The sequence below is a fragment of the Sturnira hondurensis genome, unplaced genomic scaffold (genome assembly GCF_014824575.4).
Source record: "Sturnira hondurensis isolate 20B ecotype Veracruz unplaced genomic scaffold, ASM1482457v3 Scaffold0001872, whole genome shotgun sequence".
NCBI classification, from domain to species: domain Eukaryota; kingdom Metazoa; phylum Chordata; class Mammalia; order Chiroptera; family Phyllostomidae; genus Sturnira; species Sturnira hondurensis.
Window position 1 is genome coordinate 36906989 of NW_028074503.1, and position 17784 is coordinate 36924772.

Here is a 17784-nt window from a genome sequence, read left to right on the forward strand (position 1 = left end):
AACCCGCACACAACCAGCTGGTCTCTGAAACCAGCCAACTGCAGCCCTCACTGACCTGCCCAGGGCGCTGTGCCAAGCCAAGGACCTCAGCGTAACTCCACGGGGGCCGGCACCACCTTCCAGTGACAGTCTGTCATTCAGGAAGTAAAAACTCATGCTGGTGACCGCAGCCCTCACTTCCCTGTGGGCGGCAGCCTCCTCGATGGCCTGGAGACAGCCCCCCAGGCCGCTGGCTGCGTGTGTCACCATCAGTGCCAGGGTGTCCTCCGGGGATAATCTCAGGGTGTCTGAGAACCTGAGCACACGGGAGAAAGAAGGAGGGACACAGGTATTAAAAGAAAAGATCACTTTCATTATAAACTCTGTCTCCAAAATTCCGCTTTATCTTCCTTTCCCTTTCACCAACAGCGAGCTCCCAGCCACGGGGCAGCCTGGTCCACCTCCACCAATGCGAGGCCTGCACAGGCGCACCCCATGCCCCACTCCCTGCCCCACAGAGCGACCTCCACTCCAGTGAGAAGGCCCTGACGGACCACTCGGTTCGGGAGCAGTAACCCTCTGCCGCCTCGTCACATGCGACCACTTGCTGGCCTGGCCTCCTGTCCAGAGCCCTGGTCCGGGCGACCCCGCCGGGCAGCTTAGCAAACACCACCCGATCACTAAGGCAGTGCAGGTGCCCTGTGCTTTCCGGGCAACTTCCTCGTGTGACAGTTTTTTTTAAAGTAATGAACACACGAAATCTTTAAAACAAAGTAAAAATTATTATCTTGAGAACAAACGCAGAATCAGGTGACAGGAGGTAAAAAAACTACTTGACTTAAAGGAAAAATAAAACCTAAGTACCTAATTAAATGTGCTTTTTCAACTAACTGTAACCGCTTACTCTGGGACTCTCGTTTCGGAGTTCACGTGCTTCAACAGGCTGTCTGCCCCGTGGTACCAGGACAGGTTCCACGCCATCCGCAGCATGTCTGAGACCGGCCTCAGGGCCAAACAGTCGGCAGATAACGGCAAAACCACGGAGTAAGGGCTCACGGCATGGTGGCCGGGCACGTGCACCGGAAGGTGATACCTGAAGAAAGCATTCGATGGTCACAAACTTCCAGTTCGTAAACGCTACTCGAAGCCATGAGCCCCAAAGGTGGCCGAGTTCTGCACGACCCAGTCTGCGGTGATCCCGAGTGACCGAGCGGTCCTTCACCTCCCTGCAACCTCCCAAAGCCACTCGTTCAACTCTTTCCTGAGGACACCCCGACGTCATGCCGGGGCTGTCTGCAGAGAGGACAATGCCCTCTGAACCCGTAACAGGTGTTCAGCTGAAACAGAGACGCCACTCTGTGCCCAGCGCTGTGTGCTGTCTGTCCCTCGTTCACTCATTCAGCTACGCGCCATGGCAATGGGACGCCACCGCGTCTATGAGACCCCCGCAGTTGTGTGGGCAGGGGCCCCCGCGGTTGGGTGGTGGTCCGTGTACGAAGAGGGCACGGCCCATTGACCAGTTCTTCCTGTTGGGGAACAGGGGGAGGTTTCTAGTTCTTGGCTACTGCACGCAGACCTGTTAGAAACACTCTGACACCAAGGAAGAAGGAGTGGGTGGGCGAACACCCACGGCCGGGAGGGCGCGGAGCAGCAGGCACGGCACTGCTGCTGCGAGTGGAAACCGCTGCAGCCACCGCGGTCCTGACTGGAGGCACGTGCTGGGCCCAAGAACACCCTCTGGCCCACAGGTGCTCAGGGCTCATGCCCATCGATGACCAGGGTGGACGCACCACTGCACACTCTTACACCGACTCCCACAGAGCGAGGAAAGTGACCAGAAGACAAATATCTCCGCGGTGAGCCAAAGAAGCTGAATACAAGCATATCCTCTGTTCATGAACTGCAAAACCCAGCAACAATACTGTACAGTAACAGAAATTAAAACAGAATTATCTTCACGGGATGTGGGAAGTAGTGAGGGAGGCATGGAAGGGCTTCGTGGGACGCTAGTAATACTCTGTACCTTAAACCGCAGGGGGGTGATGTGGGTGTGTGTGTTTGGAAAAATGTATCAAATGCTCTTATGATTTGTATACTTTATGTATGTATACTTACAGTGGTTATGTAGGGAAATGTCTGTAATTTACACTTTAAGGATGTGTAAACTAGAATAATTAGGCGGGAAGTAAAATTATGTCCCAAACTTATTTTCACATGGATCAGGAGGAAAAGATTACGTATAAATAAATAAACACACAGGGGAGGTAGGGAGAGAGAGACCAGCAGCCTGTTTATTACCAACTGCTCAATCCAGACTGAAGGTGGGCCGGGGTTCGCTGCTCAGTCTTTCTGTGGTTCTGTGGACTTGAACGTCCTATGGGTTTGAATGGCCTGTGGACTTGAATGTCCTATGGACTGGAAAGTGCTATGGACTGGAACATTCTGTGGACCTGAACAACACCCAGACAAAAACCTGGCCATGGGGACAGACCCTTACTGACTCCCTAAGCACCACCGTGGAGAACAAGTCACAACACCGCAAGCCACATGGGTTACATACTAGATGAACACTGTGATGGATTTACAGGTTCTGATTTCCATTCCCGTAACAATAGTTTTCCTTCAAGAAAAACAAAGAGAAACATCTTTACCTTCTACAAACTGAAACAGGCAAACTGAAGACTGATGGTGAAGACGGTTTCCCGGGAGGAGTGACAGACCTATTTCAGGAAGGGAACACGGAAGGAAAGGGGCAGCTGAGTGGCCGGTAAACACAACTCGCTTCACTGCCTCGGCCGAAACTCCAGGCACAAGGGCAACCGCCCCGGCGTCTAGTACAGTTTTAACGAGTCTGCCACGACCTGGACTGGCAGAGCAGGAGTTGAGTCCGCTTCCCTTTGGGAAGGGCGTATCACAACTGGTTCCCATAACCCAGGTGCTGCAGTGGCAGGAGGACCTGTGCCCCCGCCTGCTGACCCTGCTCAGGGTCAGAGTCACATAGGTGTTACCATCCTCAGCATCTTCCTGAAGGTTTTTTTAAAATAAAATATTAAAGAAAAACATGCAAAATTGAGTATACTGAAAAAGAGATCACTGACAAAAATTACTGCAGTAACTTTAAATTTTCTGCCTCATAATTTTTACAAATAAAAGTTCAAGCATGACTTTGTGAGCCAGTGAGCTTCTGAAAGCTGCTTACTCAAACCCGAAATCACCCCGCGGTACATCCACCACGGAAAGTCCACGCACTGCAGTGAGGCTGCGTCAGAAACTGGAGGTGGAAAGCCGTGAGCAAACACTTTGTAATCTCTTAGCGCTCACCACGTGTCCATTCTCGAGACATCATCAAATAACAGTAGACAGAAGAGTGCCCCAACTTCAGTCACGACAGTACAATCTTCATGAAATATCAAGGACACTGAGAAGGAAAAAGAAGCGTGATATCACAAAAGATCAGAAGCAATGACCTTCAAATGTAAAGTATCCTGACTCGGAGGGAAGAGAGGCCGTTCTCAGAGAAATGTACACAAAAGGATTCAAGAGTTTCTACCGCGATGAGTTAAAATTTTAAGTGACTAACGAAGTAAAGTGGAGAGGTAACATTCCCTACAGTTAAACGTGCTCACTCACCCCTGAACAGCAGGGTCAGGAGTGAAGGCCGCTGGGCGAGGGCGTCCCGGGCCGCCGGGTCTGCGCAGAGAAGCTTCCTCAGGAGTGCAAGGCTCGGCGGGATCAGACATTCCACCACCTGCGGGGGGAAGCACCGTCACTCCAAGTTCACCAACTCTGGGGTGAGACCAAACCCACTTCACTGTTACCCGATTATATTCTCATTATCCAATTATAGTCCTATTATCTTTTTTTTTGAGAGTTAGAGGAACATCAGTGTGTGGTTGCCTCTCACATGGCACCCACTGGGAACCTGACCTGCAACCCAGGCATGTGCCCTGATCGGAAATCAAACCGGTGACACTTTGGTTCCCAGCCTGTGCTCATTCCACTGAGCTACACCAGCCAGGGCCAATTATAGTCCTATTATCTTATTCTAAATTTTATGCTTTATCAAAAGTGTGTGAAAAACCTCAACTAAATATTAAGAATTAATTTCCGCTAAAATTAAGCTTTGTATATACTTTTGTGTACACACCAGATAGAAATTTCGAGACTAGCTTTTGTTTATAGAGCTGTCAATCAGAAATGAACAAAAACAAGGCAGTGGGTGTTAGGAGCTAGACTCCAAGGACTGAGGCAAATTCAGCTGAGTTCACTCTCAGATCTGATCAATGAAAACACTGATCTGTAAAAACGTATCTAGATACCCATTAGTCTTACCTCACCATCCTGACCCACACATTCATTTAAATACTCAATTATCTTGTCAATTAAGCGTAACTTTTTCACCACAGCATGCATTTTAAGATCTGCGGACAAAAAAAATGTTACTAAAAGTTAAAGAACATTTTCGGTAGTTTTAATAATACAGTACAGACATCCACATGACTTTCAAAGTATTAAAAATAGTCACACCTGGTGTCAAAACTTCAAACTTTTTTTACTGCTCAGTTACAGCTGTCCCACCTTTTCTCCACTGCTCTCCCCAACCTTGTCCCCCACTCCCAGTGGGGGAGATAAAACAGCGATGGCGCAGACCAGGGGTCAACACCCTTTGTAACGAACCACAGGGTGATAGGTTAACCTCTGCTGGCCACACAGGGTGTCTGTCCCAAATTCTCTATTTTCACCTTTTTAACAACTATTTAAAAATGTAAAGACCACCCTTAACTCAAGGGCTGTAGGAAAGACAGACCAGTCCTGGAGGCCGCCGCACGCCAACCCAGTACAGCAACCAAACGCACTACCTTGTAGAATCACGGCCAGCTGCTCTGCGGCTGACTTTCTCAGCACAAGGTCAATGTCGTCTGAGATAAAGATTTCATACACCTTTTCAACAGTCTCCAACTGCAAACCAAAAGGAAAAAAAATTTCATCTACTTCCAGTTCTCCAATATAATTTTACAGTTCATACTGTAAGAATAAAGCTCACAAAGCCAACTTAAGTAAATGACATAATTACATACATGTAAACTTGCAACACTAACATGCTGGGTCAGTGTTGCAAGGGTCTAAAACAAAGAGCCATCGTCTAAAATAAGCCTCTCCTCACGGACATTTTTGCTGGGAAGTCCTTCCGAACCGATGATGCACCCAGAGGTCACGGCAAACGTCCCGGCAGGGGCAGCAGGCCGCCCAGACCAGAGGCCTGGCTCTGACTCAGGAATCTGACTCAGGAGCCTCCTCCCTGGGCCCCACCCCGCCCTCCCTCCCTCCCTCCCTCCCTCCCATGGACCAGGAAGCACACAGCCTCGGGGACCTGACGCCCAGCACCTGGCGAAGCCACCCTGACACCAGGCCCAGACGGCGTGCATGCCAGGACAGGGTGCAAGAGCCAGAAAGAAGAAAAGAACGGCAACGACACCCCCCCGCCCTCCTACCTGCTGTCACCTGCTGGCTTCAACATAGACTCATGGGACAGGTCCAGAACAGCCACCCCGCCTTCCTGCCTGCCACACGTGGGGCACAGGAGGGACAGCCAATGCTTCGGATGTGGGGAGTCCCCAACAGGACCCCGCCCGGGGCCCGGGGAAGGTTCTCCAACCCTCTTGCCACGGCTGTTGGGGGCCCCAGACGCTGAGGCAGGGAGAACACAGCGTGTTCCCCCATTTAGAAAACCCACTGTGCTATTCCAGTGGCCCCTCAGAACCGCCAGGCTTGGGCGCTGCTCTACACTCAGAAAGGCAACTGCCTTTGCCACTATTATTTTTTTCCTCTTACCATAAAGAGGCTAAGGATTTTTACTATCGGAACTTTTTCTTTTTTGCTATCATAGGCAATTCCCGACATGAGAACAAGAATTCTAAACAGCCTCATGTCAGTGATCTTTCCACTCTATCAGCCTTAAGCTGTACTTAGGACACTACAAATGAAGTGCATCTCCAGTGTCTACATCAAATGAAAAAGGACGAAGTGCCTGGCACGTCGTAAGCGCTCCACAAAGTTACCTCCTCAGTAAACCAAAGTCTCCACGGGCCAGAAGAAACCAGACCACAACCTCAAGGCCGCCGTGCGGAACCGCACTTGAAGGGGCTACTGCTCTCCCTCTGGCCCCGACCACCCACGAGGAACGCAGAGTCAGGCGTGTGGTGCACAAACGGGCAGCCACCACCGAGGGACAGACCCCAGTCACAGTCACCTTAATAATCAGCTCTCTTCTGTCATCCAGTTTGAGGTCAATGGGCGTCTTCACAAAAAACAAGTTGGAAACTCTGGAGAGGACTCTGGCGTCTATCGTGGGGCGCTTTCCATCGGCCCCTTCTTCCCTGGTGAGATGACGCGCCAGCAGCTTCAGGGCCAGCGAACGGACCCTGGGAAACGAGGCGTGCAGGTCAGCACCCCGTGTGTACGGATGATGGCAAAGCAGAAAGGGCCACCGTCACAACCAGTCATCACATACCGACCCGGGAGTCAGCCATGCTCGCACTGGCATTCCTGGTGATATTTTACTTCTCCTATCACAATACTTACTGTACACCTACAATCACCCGCTCAATTCTGTATGTGTAAATAAACACCAGAAAAAAGGAAGAACTGATCATCAGTCACAAATGAAGAAACAGACTCACGGAGCCTGTCAACCCCCCGCCCCCCCGTCGGTGTCCCTGTGACCGTGGGGTGGTCACACAGTCCCCTTCAGTAAGTCGACCTGCAACTAACCCTGCGACTCCCAACGCCGAGCCTCATGCTCTGTCTCGGCCATAAAAACAGCCGCAGACAGAGTTTAAACATTAGGTCCACACTAACGTTCAATGCAGCAACTGCACTAGTAACTGATAACCAGTATCGCAACATGTATAAAAATCCGATAGATTCCCCTCAAACAGGGGCACAGAAAAAGTTTGGACTCCCATCAAAATCCTACTTTATCTGGAACGCACTAGGAATGAGGTCAGTTGAGTGACAGGTGGCAGACTTTTGGAAAAACAAATAAACTGTCCCCTGGACGAAGGGCTCGGAGCTGGGAGACAGTGAGACCACAAATTACCTGCCACTGTCGGACAGGTCCCTGAACCCCACGGAACGGAGCACGTTTTAAGTGGTGACACAAGGTCCAGGCCTAAGGACTACGGATGAGACGGCAATTGAAATCTGCAGGCTCCCACCACCACAGCCGGCCACCCTGCTGTGTCCCGTCGTCCTGACGTCCCCTGTCCTAAAACTTGTGGCACTTTATCTCAGTGGATCAAGTTCAGCTGACAGGGCCTCTCCCCTCAATCCCACTCGCAGGTCAGGAAGGGCCTGCTTGTGCTGTGTGCGGCTGGGTCCCCCAGCTGACACTCCGTGCCAGCCAATGTAAGCAGGAGTTTCTCGTACAATTACTGATGAACACCATCTTCGGAGGATTAACATTTACTCCACGACGGTGTGAGAGGTCAGGTAGACATTCTCCCTGCCCCTCCTGCTGTCCCCTCTGGAGAACTCGGGACAGCCGACCATACACAGGCTTTCCCTGGGCTCCCTTGGCTCCCAGCCAGGGGCGCCGACTCAAGTCTGGGGCTACCAGTCCAGGGGCAGTCAGCACCCCAGTAAGAAAGCCGGGGTGGAGGGTGCAACACGTAGAGCTGTGCATCTCCTCTGGGGTACACATTTAGCACCTTTCTGGGTTTAGCCTGGGGCCCCAGAGTCCAGCTATTCATTCCTCTGTACTATTTCTTCCAACAAATACATTTTGAACATATTTATGTCCAAGGTCCTCTAAGAAGTGCTAAGGATGTAAAGATCAGCCAACAGATAGGGTTTCTGCCCAGTGGAGTTTAGGATCTAGTGGAATGGGGTAGAATGAATCAAATCATTTAAAAACATATATGTAACCCAAACTGTGTTCAGTTCTGTGTAACAGAGCCTCACCCAGAGAGAGGCCTGGCCTGCTAAGAATGTCTTTGTTTACCCGGAGACCCCGGGCCCCAGGGGGATCAGAAAGCAAACTCCCACTGCGCGCACGGCCAGTTTCGGGGAGGGCACGTGCCACACGAGCACGTAGCTGGACGTGCGGAAGCCAACCCTGCGGACCATCCGGTTGACTGCCACCCACCCTGCATTATCCATAACTCGACGCCAGAGATTTTTACAATCGATCTTCTGATTCCGTGCACCTACACCGCCCCCCAGTCTCTTAATATCTTATTTCCACCTACGGATTTTTCAGCCCAATCATCTGCTAATAAGCAAGCCGATGCATTATCAGGATGTAAGGTTTAGGGAGATCAGAACTGCCCACCGTCCAAGAGCATGCTGGTCCCCCAGCCTTCCAGCTGACCCCTCTCTGCCACTGAACCTCCTCTGACCCTGAGCTGTCTCTTCTCAGTGGGGCAGAACCCACCCAGCTACCTGCAGAGCAACGGAGAACATGCCGGCAGCACTGATGGGGAGGGAGGGACCACCCACTTGTCCCTCTGTTAGTTAAACGACACTAAGGATGGAGCAGAGGCCACTTTCTCAGATTCCCGGAGGACGAGCCAAGCAAGATTAAACCGCCTGCACTCTGTTCTGTGGGGCACCGGGCCACCGCCCTCCTGTGAAACACTTCATCCTCGGAGCCAGCATTCAGAAGGGGATCACTCCCAGCTAACATTTCTAAAGAGACGAGACGAGGAGATGCTCTGTAACTTCTGTGACCCACTGGTCGCGGCTTCAGGGGGCACTGCCCACGGCACTGCCCATGGCACCACCAACAGCACCAAGCCCAGCAGTGAGGCCTGGCACAGGTCTGACCACTGCCCTGGGCGTGGATGGAGTTTTCCAGAAAGCACCTGAAACACCGGGATCTGCATAGAGAGCTTTACCTATCGGTTTCCTCTCTCTATCTATTAAAAAGAACTGCTTTCCTTTACCGCCCCCAGTTCTGGTCTGCCACAGTCTGAGAGAATTACCGTGCCATCCTTTCTTAGGTCACCCCCCATTCATCTCTGCCACACACACGCCCGCGGTACTTACGACGGCTTCTTCACGAGCAGCAGGCGCAGCACGGACCTCAGCCGGGCAGGGGGGGGCAGAGCCCCTGCGCCCACCTCGGCGCTCGCCTCGCTGAGAAGGAGAATGCAGTTACCCAGAGGGTCCTCCGTGTCGGCATAGCCCTAGCAGATGCCAGGAGAAAAGAAGGCATTGTTCAGGTGCATACACAGTTTCAACTTGAACATGAGAACTGCACTGGCCTGTCAGGCAACTCATGCATTTCTTTTAGTTCGTCTGAAAAGTCACTTTTCAAAATAACCTACACGATGTGAAAAACCTACCTAAGACTGTACTTTAAAAGTAATACTGAAGCCCTCCGGGAAAATATGCCGACCTCTGGACACCGCTCGCTGTTCTGATTCCCCGGGTTCTGGGGGTGGAGGCACCCCCGGGCCTTCAGACCTGCCCCCACGGGACAGCAGTGGGCATGGCAGACACAGCTGCACGGCAAGCCTCTCGGCCCACGGCCCTGGCCCTGCTCCACAGGCTGTTCCTGGGGGTGGTGCCCACCGCCCAACCCTGTCCGAGGGGCCGGAACCAGAGTCCCCTTGCTCCTTTAACGCCCACAAGGACTTGCCGAAAAAGCTGCTTCCAAGAGTTCATTGTCAGAGGAAAGCTCTAGTCACATACACGCACAGAACTAATTCGAGGACCAAGCGGTTACATCACGTCTGCTTAATAGCCTGAGCTTTGCCTAAAGGCTTCCACGTAAGGCCGAGTTCTGTTCTTCATGTCACGGCGGAAGGCCGCGCCCCACACTGCACCTCGAACCCAGACACGGAAGGGCAAACACAGCAGCCACAGCTTGCTGCTCGCTCGGCCACGGCACCTCCATGCGTCTCTTCGCCCCTCACAATGTGTCGGCCCCACCAGGGGCGCCATTCCTGCCCACCCTGCTCCCCAGAGAGAAGGGGACCGCCAGAGGGATGGATGCCTACCTGCAGCACTGGGAGGACGGGACACAGAGACTGCACCAGCTTGTCCCAGGTCGCCGCTGTCATCACCAGCCGCCCCTGCAGCAGGTACAGCAGGATGGCCTTGGCCGCGGCATTCACCTGCCCGACACACAGACAAGACACCCAACAGAGTGAGGCGGCCACTGGGTCGCCGACACACCTGGAACATCAGACAGAACCTGGACAGGTGCTGTGATCGACAGCTCGGCCTCCCAAAGCTCTCATCACCGCGGCATCATCTCACACTCCTTTTTGTTTACCTTCAGGGTATATTCTTCCCCTGAATCAAAACACCCGTAAAGAAATAACCTGCTAACTATATCACTGCACAGTTCTCTGCATCTTGGATAAAAAANCAGCCGCCCCTGCAGCAGGTACAGCAGGATGGCCTTGGCTGCGGCATTCACCTGCCCGACACACAGACAAGACACCCAACAGAGTAAGGCGGCTGCTGGGTCGCCGACACACCTGGAACATCAGACAGAACCTGGACAGGTGCTGTGATCGACAGCTCGGCCTCCCAAAGCTCTCATCCCCGCGGCATCATCTCACACTCCTTTTTGTTTACCTTCAGGGTATATTCTTCCCCTGAATCAAAACACCCGTAAAGAAATAACCTGCTAACTATATCACTGCACAGTTCTCTGCATCTTGGATAAAAAACCCTAAGTAAACAGTTTCATATGAATTCAAGAAATTCTGTCATGTAGTTTGAGTTTTGTATCTTCTTTAACATTTCCATGTATTTAAATAACTTGACTGAGCCCACACATCAAAAACAAGTTTCTGTTTCTCGTAACACTGTCTCGTTATATGAGGGTGTCACCTTGATTTAGCTGAGTATCTCAGGAATTACAGTGTTTTGCACTTACTTTTAACGTGCCATACCTCACTGTTAGGTTCTTGCATGCCAAACGCAGAGATTTCGTACAGGACTTTTGGGTGGAGCAGAAAGTGAAGGCCACTACAAAGGGAAGACACAGGTTCACCAACATGATGGACACCTAAACATTCCTGGAAAACAAAACAAAAAATTAAATAAATTCTAGTGACACTGGTTTTTCAAGAGGATTCCCCTTTCTCCTGTTTAAAATTCAATTCCAATTTTAGTGTCCACTTCACTGAAACTTTTCTTTCACTCCAAGAGGATGAAAGACCCTCCTGCCCAAGAGTTTCTGAGTCTGCACGAGACATGGACTGTGTGACTTCCAGCCAGCAGTGCAGCCTTGAAAACCAGCCAAAGTGCTGAGACAACCAAACCCCTTAAGTTGCTCACAATGACAGACACAAAGGAAATAGGACACATAGTGAGCTATATACCCCGAAGAACTAAAGCAGGCACTCACGCAGACATCTGTATCCCTGCACTCACAGAAGCATTGGTTACAACGGCTACAGGATGCAAATGCCCATCCACAGGAGCATGGATAAACAAACTGTGCTACATGCAAACGAAAGAATATTATTCAGCCTTAAAAAAGAATGCAATACTGATCTATGTTATCACATGGATGAACCTTGAGGATATTACATTCAATGAAGAAAACGTACCACAACGGTCGAATTGAGACAGAGAGTCGAATGATGGTACCAAGATATGGTGGGGGGCCCTGGCTGGTGTAGCTCAGTGGATTGAGCACGGGCCTGCGAACCAAAGGATGGAGATTCGATTCCCAGTCAGGGCACATGCCTGGGTTGCAGGCCAGTTCCCAGCAGGGGACTCACGAGAGGCAACCACACATTGATATTTCTCTCCCTCTCTCCTTCCCTTCCTCTCTAAAGATAAATAAATTTTAAAAATCTTTAAAACACAAAAAGACACGGTGGGGGGGATGAGGAGTCGCTGTACGACGGGCGCAGAGTTCCCACACGGGAAAGGAGGAAGTTCTGAAGGTGAACAGTGGGATGGCCCCACCACAATGTGAATGTACTTAATGCCCCTTAACTGTACACTGAAAAGTGATTAAAAAGCTAAGTTTCACGTTATGTATATTTTACCACTATCTCTAAGCAAATTAGACATAGCTAAAGAAGGAATTAGTGGACTGAATAGCAGCACTGAGGAATTCCATCCAAACAGAACAAAAAGAGGTACAGAAAGTATTTTTCAAAAGGCACAAAAAGGTACAGTATTTTCAAAAAGGTACAAAAGGTAAAACAGGGACGTCTAACATAGACCCCATGAGCATGGCACCTGGAGGGAGCAGCAGGTTCTGAGAAACAATAATGATGGAGAAGTATCCAGAAATGAGAGCAGACACGAGTCTTCAGATTAAAGAATGCGAAAAGAACAAGGTAAGTTTTTAAAAAATATATATGTACACAAAAACATATTGTAATGAGACATGGAAAAGATCTTAAGAGCAACCAGAATAAAAAATACAAAGCAACTGTAACGTAACTGACAGCAGACTTCTCAACGATGACAAGAAGGACGAGGCAGTTCTGCGCCGTGCGAAGGGCAAACGGGTCGACCAGCGACTCCACACGCAGCTAGGCCCCCACTCGGGAGCGACACCGAGAACCCGTCATCCACGAGCCAGGGAGCCACGAGGCTTTCAAACATACGCACCACTCGTCAACACTGTAACTGAAAACTTACTTACGTAAAAAGTGGACTGAACTCACATATTAATTTAAAAATGAAAGAGAAGATACTCAAACTAAAGAGCAGTTAAGACGAAGGTACCAGGCAGATCTCAGATCCTACTACGACATGAAAAGCACAGGCAGCCGAAACATGTCCAGTATAAAACAATAATATGTGTTGTTTATAAAGATACGCATATATAGTAAAAATATATAAAACAGTGGACAGGAAGGATAAACACCAACTTTACATGAGTGGTTATCTTGGTGGAAGAAATGGTAAGGAGAGGCAAAGAGGCTTCAGTTGTGACTATAATACTTTTATTTCTCTTAAAAGTAAAAATGGTAAAGTGTAAACATTTGTTATGTATAGACAGTACTTACAAGAATGTTAAATGTAAGAGGACATTTTCAAGAGTACAGAGGAACATACATACATAGGAAAACATACATACAGAGGAAAAACAGAGTCATTTTTCAGTACTGTCCTACATACAATGTTTTTTCCAATATGGAGAAAGTTAATGTTCTATGTAGTATTCTATGTTGAAATATTTGATAGTTTAAAAACATAGAAAACAAATGTTTCAAAGGAAAAATATGACTAAGAAAAAAAGACCTGAACCTATGCAACTTAAATCATAATAACATAAACCTTTCCCTGAGCATGGAGATCACTTTAAATACCTGGTGCTTTTCCTGACAATTTTCCATCATCAAGTAACACAGCATGAATGCAATTCTCACCAAAACCTCTGATAAAGCAACTCAACTGCCAACAAAGTTAAGGGAACGGAACAGTACAAATGTCTTAGAGTTGACTAAAAACCGCATCTATTTTCAGGGTAACAATTCTTATACCTCACTTAAAAGGTCAAGTACTTTAACTTTAGAGTTACAGGAAGAAAATCCACTGTTAGTTCGCCCCCAAAAGCCAAAACGCAGAAAACCCACCTTCACGATCTCCAGACAGCAGCGGTAGGTCTCCACCTTCACAGGCAGCAGAGGGTGAGACAGCATCCGCAGAAACACCCGCTGACTCTCGCCCCGCAGCAGCGGGCTGGCCTGGGCCGGCCTCCAGCTGGTGAGAAGACAGAACGGCCAAGACGTCTGTAAGGCAAAGGCATGGCCAAACCGACGACGAAAAGCACCGTGGGAGGGGTTTCTTCCTACCCCGATTCCTCTGACTGGGATCGCATTTAAGTAACATGATATTCGTGTTTACCCAAACGTACACTTGTTTCAAGGCAAAAAATATTCTCTTAAAAGAGTATAAAACCACCCAAAACATATTTAAAAATCTGTACATGGGATGTCACTTGGTACAACCATTATGGAAAACATATGGAGGTTCCTAGAAAAATTAAAAAGACAACTACCACGTGATCTAGCGATCCCACTCCTGGGATTAATATCCACAAAAAGTTAAATCAGGATGTTGAAGAGACATCTGTACTCCCATCCTAATTCTAGCATTCTTCATGATAGTCTATGATGGAAATAACCCCAGCGTCCATCCATTGGTGAATGAACAAAGAAAATATGGTATATGCATACAATAAAATACTGTCCAGCCTTTCAAAAAAAGAAGAAAATCCTTCCAGTTGTCACATAGAAAAACCCAAAGGACACGATGCCAACTGAAATAAGCCACACTCAGAGAAGTAAATGATTCATGACCTCACTTGTGTGGGCCTGGAATGGTCAAGCCCACAGGGGCAGAGTGCAGCAGTCATTTCTTGGGGGGGAGGGGGGCGGGGTCAAAGGGCACAGCATTTCAGCAAGGGATGAGCATGTTCTAGGACCTGACAAACCACACAGTCACTGCCGTCATGGGTCCCACGCTGGACACTTGGAAATTGTTAAGAGAGCAGATCTTAAATGTCACACACACATGAAATGGTAATTACGTGAGGTGAAAAATAAGTAAGTGTTAAAATCCCATATTGAATTGATATTTACCACCATGCAATTCGCTCTTCCCAAAAGCAATGAAAATACTATGTTCTAACAGGAATCTGCTCTAACGATTCCCCCCAAAATTAACCAATGCATGATGCTTTCCAAAAACCCATATAAGGAAAAGGTAGGAAGTAATGAAACTTACATTACAAAAAATTAAGTAGTTAATTAAAATTTTAAAGATAAATAAGTTAACTGATATGCCTGAATCCCTGGTTTGAATGGATACCAATCCAAATGTATAAATGATAATTCACTCTGATTGTAGCAGGAGATTTTTAAAGTTTACTCTTGAATAAGTCAACTGTCTTAATGCAGCTACACATACACAGTGAAAAGGCCAGACCCATATAAAAGCAATTTAAACAAAAAATGGTGATGATAACAAGATTTAAGACCAAATTCAATTTTCATTGCACTTAACTTCTCTCTCTCTCTCTCTCTCTCTCATACATGCACACACACACACCATGAACTATAATATAATCACATTAAGAAAGAAAATATTACATCTTTGAACAAATGCAGATGATTTCCTTTATTAGGGGTAAATACTGATGATAGGAAAAGCTACGCAAGGCTTGGTCTGCCAGCTCCACTAATTCTAGAAGATTCTTCTCTCCCTAAGAAAAAAATCAGAATAAAGCAGTAAATGCCAAGCTCATGGATAACAAAATAACAAAATTCTCCATAGTTAACTAAGCAACTTTAAGAAATTAGATTATTCAGGGCCCCGAGATTGCTCATATTTGCTTTAAGCCCATTTTCTCAATAAGCACTGAAAACTGTCAGTCCTGGAAGAAAGATGTGGGAAAAGCCCCAGCTAAGCCCACGGAGGGCTGTCCGACTCACCGCCGAGCAGCCCCAGTGGGCCCCTCGGCCGCTGCCTGCAGTCCCACCTCCCTCCCAGCCGGAGTGCGAAGCGGGGCTCTGGCGCCTGTGCCCGCTCCCCCTTCTAACTTCCTGCCCAAGACATGCTCGGTTGACCGACAGTGCAGAAAGCGACAGAATAATTCAGCTTAAAGACAAATCAGAATTCTACCCTGGAGGAAACAAGAAGCCAATGGCCTCGAGACATGGCAAAAAGAAAAGAGAGGAAAAAAGCAATGGTAGATAAAGGAAAATCAGAAATATGAACTTCAAGCAGACTCCAATGTAAGGACCAAAAAAGAGAATTTTGTCCCCAATATTTTCAAGACCTTCAGGACCCATTGGTATTTCCAGACAACGAACAATTCCTGCAGTCCAAGTCTACCTCAGACTCACTCTGATAGGCACTGAAGAACACCATGAGAGCAATAAGGAACAACACACAGTTGTTGCTCTATCACTACACACAAAGGCCCCTGCGCCTTACGACTCGGCTCACGGCTTCACTCAGCAGCACTGCCGGGCTCCGTGCGTGAGGAAATAAGGGTCCATGACATCAGGGAGGAAGCGTGTCCGCAAGGAAGCACTCAGGTGGCCCTTCCAGCTCTGTGTGCGCCGCTTCCGAGAGGGGGCGCACTATTAGGTATTGGCACACTGAGAATAATGATTACTGATTTCTTAAAACCTCTAGTTCTGTGAACGTACATTAGTCATTAATCTAAAGTCTTCATTTTATGTTTTTACAACTCATATCCTTACTTTAACCTGATCATTGACCCACTAATTATGTACCCTACGTCTAACAATTCAACTGTTCTATGTCCACTGATTTGAAAAGTACAGGTTACACTTTCTAAATATTTTATCACAGGACTTTAAAAGAGGTAATAATGAAACTTTTTACCTCCTTCCCAACGTCAGACAGGAAGTTACAGGCACATTCAATGGAATAAACAGCCTCCGCAGTTCGTTTATAAATGCTGTAGTTTTCAGAATTCAGCTGTTCCAGATAGGCCACCACAGCTTCGTGAATATTTGGGTATTCCAACGAAACAGGCATGTCCAAAGAAACGAGAAACAATGCTGCTGACATGGACTCGGGTAAAAAGTCGCTTGCCTTGATGGATAGAAAAAAATTAATTAAAAAAGCATTTTTTAGATAAACATGGTAAACTATAACCTTCACGTAGTTCAACTTTCTTTCTTTGCAATTCTCTATCACACAGTCGATACTTTTCTAAAGAAAACTCTATTCCCCAAACACCTACCTGTATGCCTTTACTGAACACAATTTTTCTCAGCCCAGAATGTCTCGAGCCCAAATTCCAACACTCTCCCGTCCTTCCCACACCAACACCCAGAGTGACGGACTCTGCCCAGCCCTGCCTCTTGTTTAAGGCTCTGCCGTGGGCCTGTGCTCTACGTGCCTCATACACTCCCACACGAGTCACCAAACTGATGCGATGGCCTGGGGGTGGGGACATCCCGCCACAGCTGAGCACACAGGAGACCGATCCTTAAGGAGTATAAAATCAACAGGTCCACATGAAATATTGTTCTATACTTTAAATCAACTGGTTTAAACTAAAAGAACTGTTTTCTTTAAAAATAATTCTAGTTTCATGATAGGATTCTACGAATCAATGGAGAAGAGAAAAAGGATTAAAAAGTCAACATTCAGAAAATCACCTGGCAGACAGCACGCACTATCATGGCGGAAATGCTGTCTTTATTAGAGAAAGTTGGTCATGATTTATTTTACAGGTAACCTATTTTAAAGGTAATCGCTAACTGCCTAAAAGTCTAAGATTACGAGCTAAATCTGCTAAGCTTTAAATTGAAGTTGCCAAGTGAATATCAGAACTACAGGACTCAAATGCTTAGGTCACTACGCACACTGCACTCTGAGAAGCGCTGCTCCACCAGATGACTCGAGTCTCGGGGCCTCTGAGGAAGCCACAGCCTTGGGGTCTAAGCCCCTCCTGACCTCCACTGGCCTGCTGAGCGGTCACAGGGGCTCCTAGGAAGCTCTGCACCTGCCTCTGGGACAGGGCCAGCAGTTTCACCCCTTATTTCCCAGACGGTTCCTCCAAATAAAGTTACCTTCATTCATCTTACCAATCTGAATTAACCAAGCAGAAAATTTTTACAATATTCCAATGTAGCATTTTAACCTACACATGGGTTAAAGTTGCTGATTCTCCAAAATCATTTAAAATCAACAATTAAGAATTTTAAAAAGGCTTTCAAGGCCACTTTGTCAAAACTTTCAAATCTGAAAAATCTCTACATAGACTCATATTACCACTTTCCAACCTCCAAATCACAATCTGGTAAGTACAAACTCAGGTATTTCAAAGCA

General features: G+C 47.9%; 1 protein-coding gene across 1 annotated transcript in view; it reads right to left on the reverse strand.

Annotated features, from left to right (window-relative positions):
- Positions 1 to 17784, reverse strand: part of RTTN (rotatin) — a 98978-nt gene that overhangs the window by 59023 nt on the left and 22171 nt on the right. Inside the window, exons 12-25 of the mRNA XM_037035684.1 lie at positions 16327 to 16539; positions 15063 to 15175; positions 13545 to 13671; positions 10890 to 11015; positions 9984 to 10100; positions 9028 to 9167; positions 6230 to 6401; positions 4839 to 4938; positions 4312 to 4400; positions 3610 to 3727; positions 3301 to 3397; positions 2631 to 2699; positions 884 to 1072; positions 56 to 295 (exon numbers count right to left, since the gene is read on the reverse strand). Coding sequence (XP_036891579.1) covers positions 56 to 295; positions 884 to 1072; positions 2631 to 2699; positions 3301 to 3397; positions 3610 to 3727; positions 4312 to 4400; positions 4839 to 4938; positions 6230 to 6401; positions 9028 to 9167; positions 9984 to 10100; positions 10890 to 11015; positions 13545 to 13671; positions 15063 to 15175; positions 16327 to 16539 — 1910 coding nt within the window. The remainder of the gene's footprint in view (positions 1 to 55; positions 296 to 883; positions 1073 to 2630; positions 2700 to 3300; positions 3398 to 3609; positions 3728 to 4311; positions 4401 to 4838; positions 4939 to 6229; positions 6402 to 9027; positions 9168 to 9983; positions 10101 to 10889; positions 11016 to 13544; positions 13672 to 15062; positions 15176 to 16326; positions 16540 to 17784) is intronic.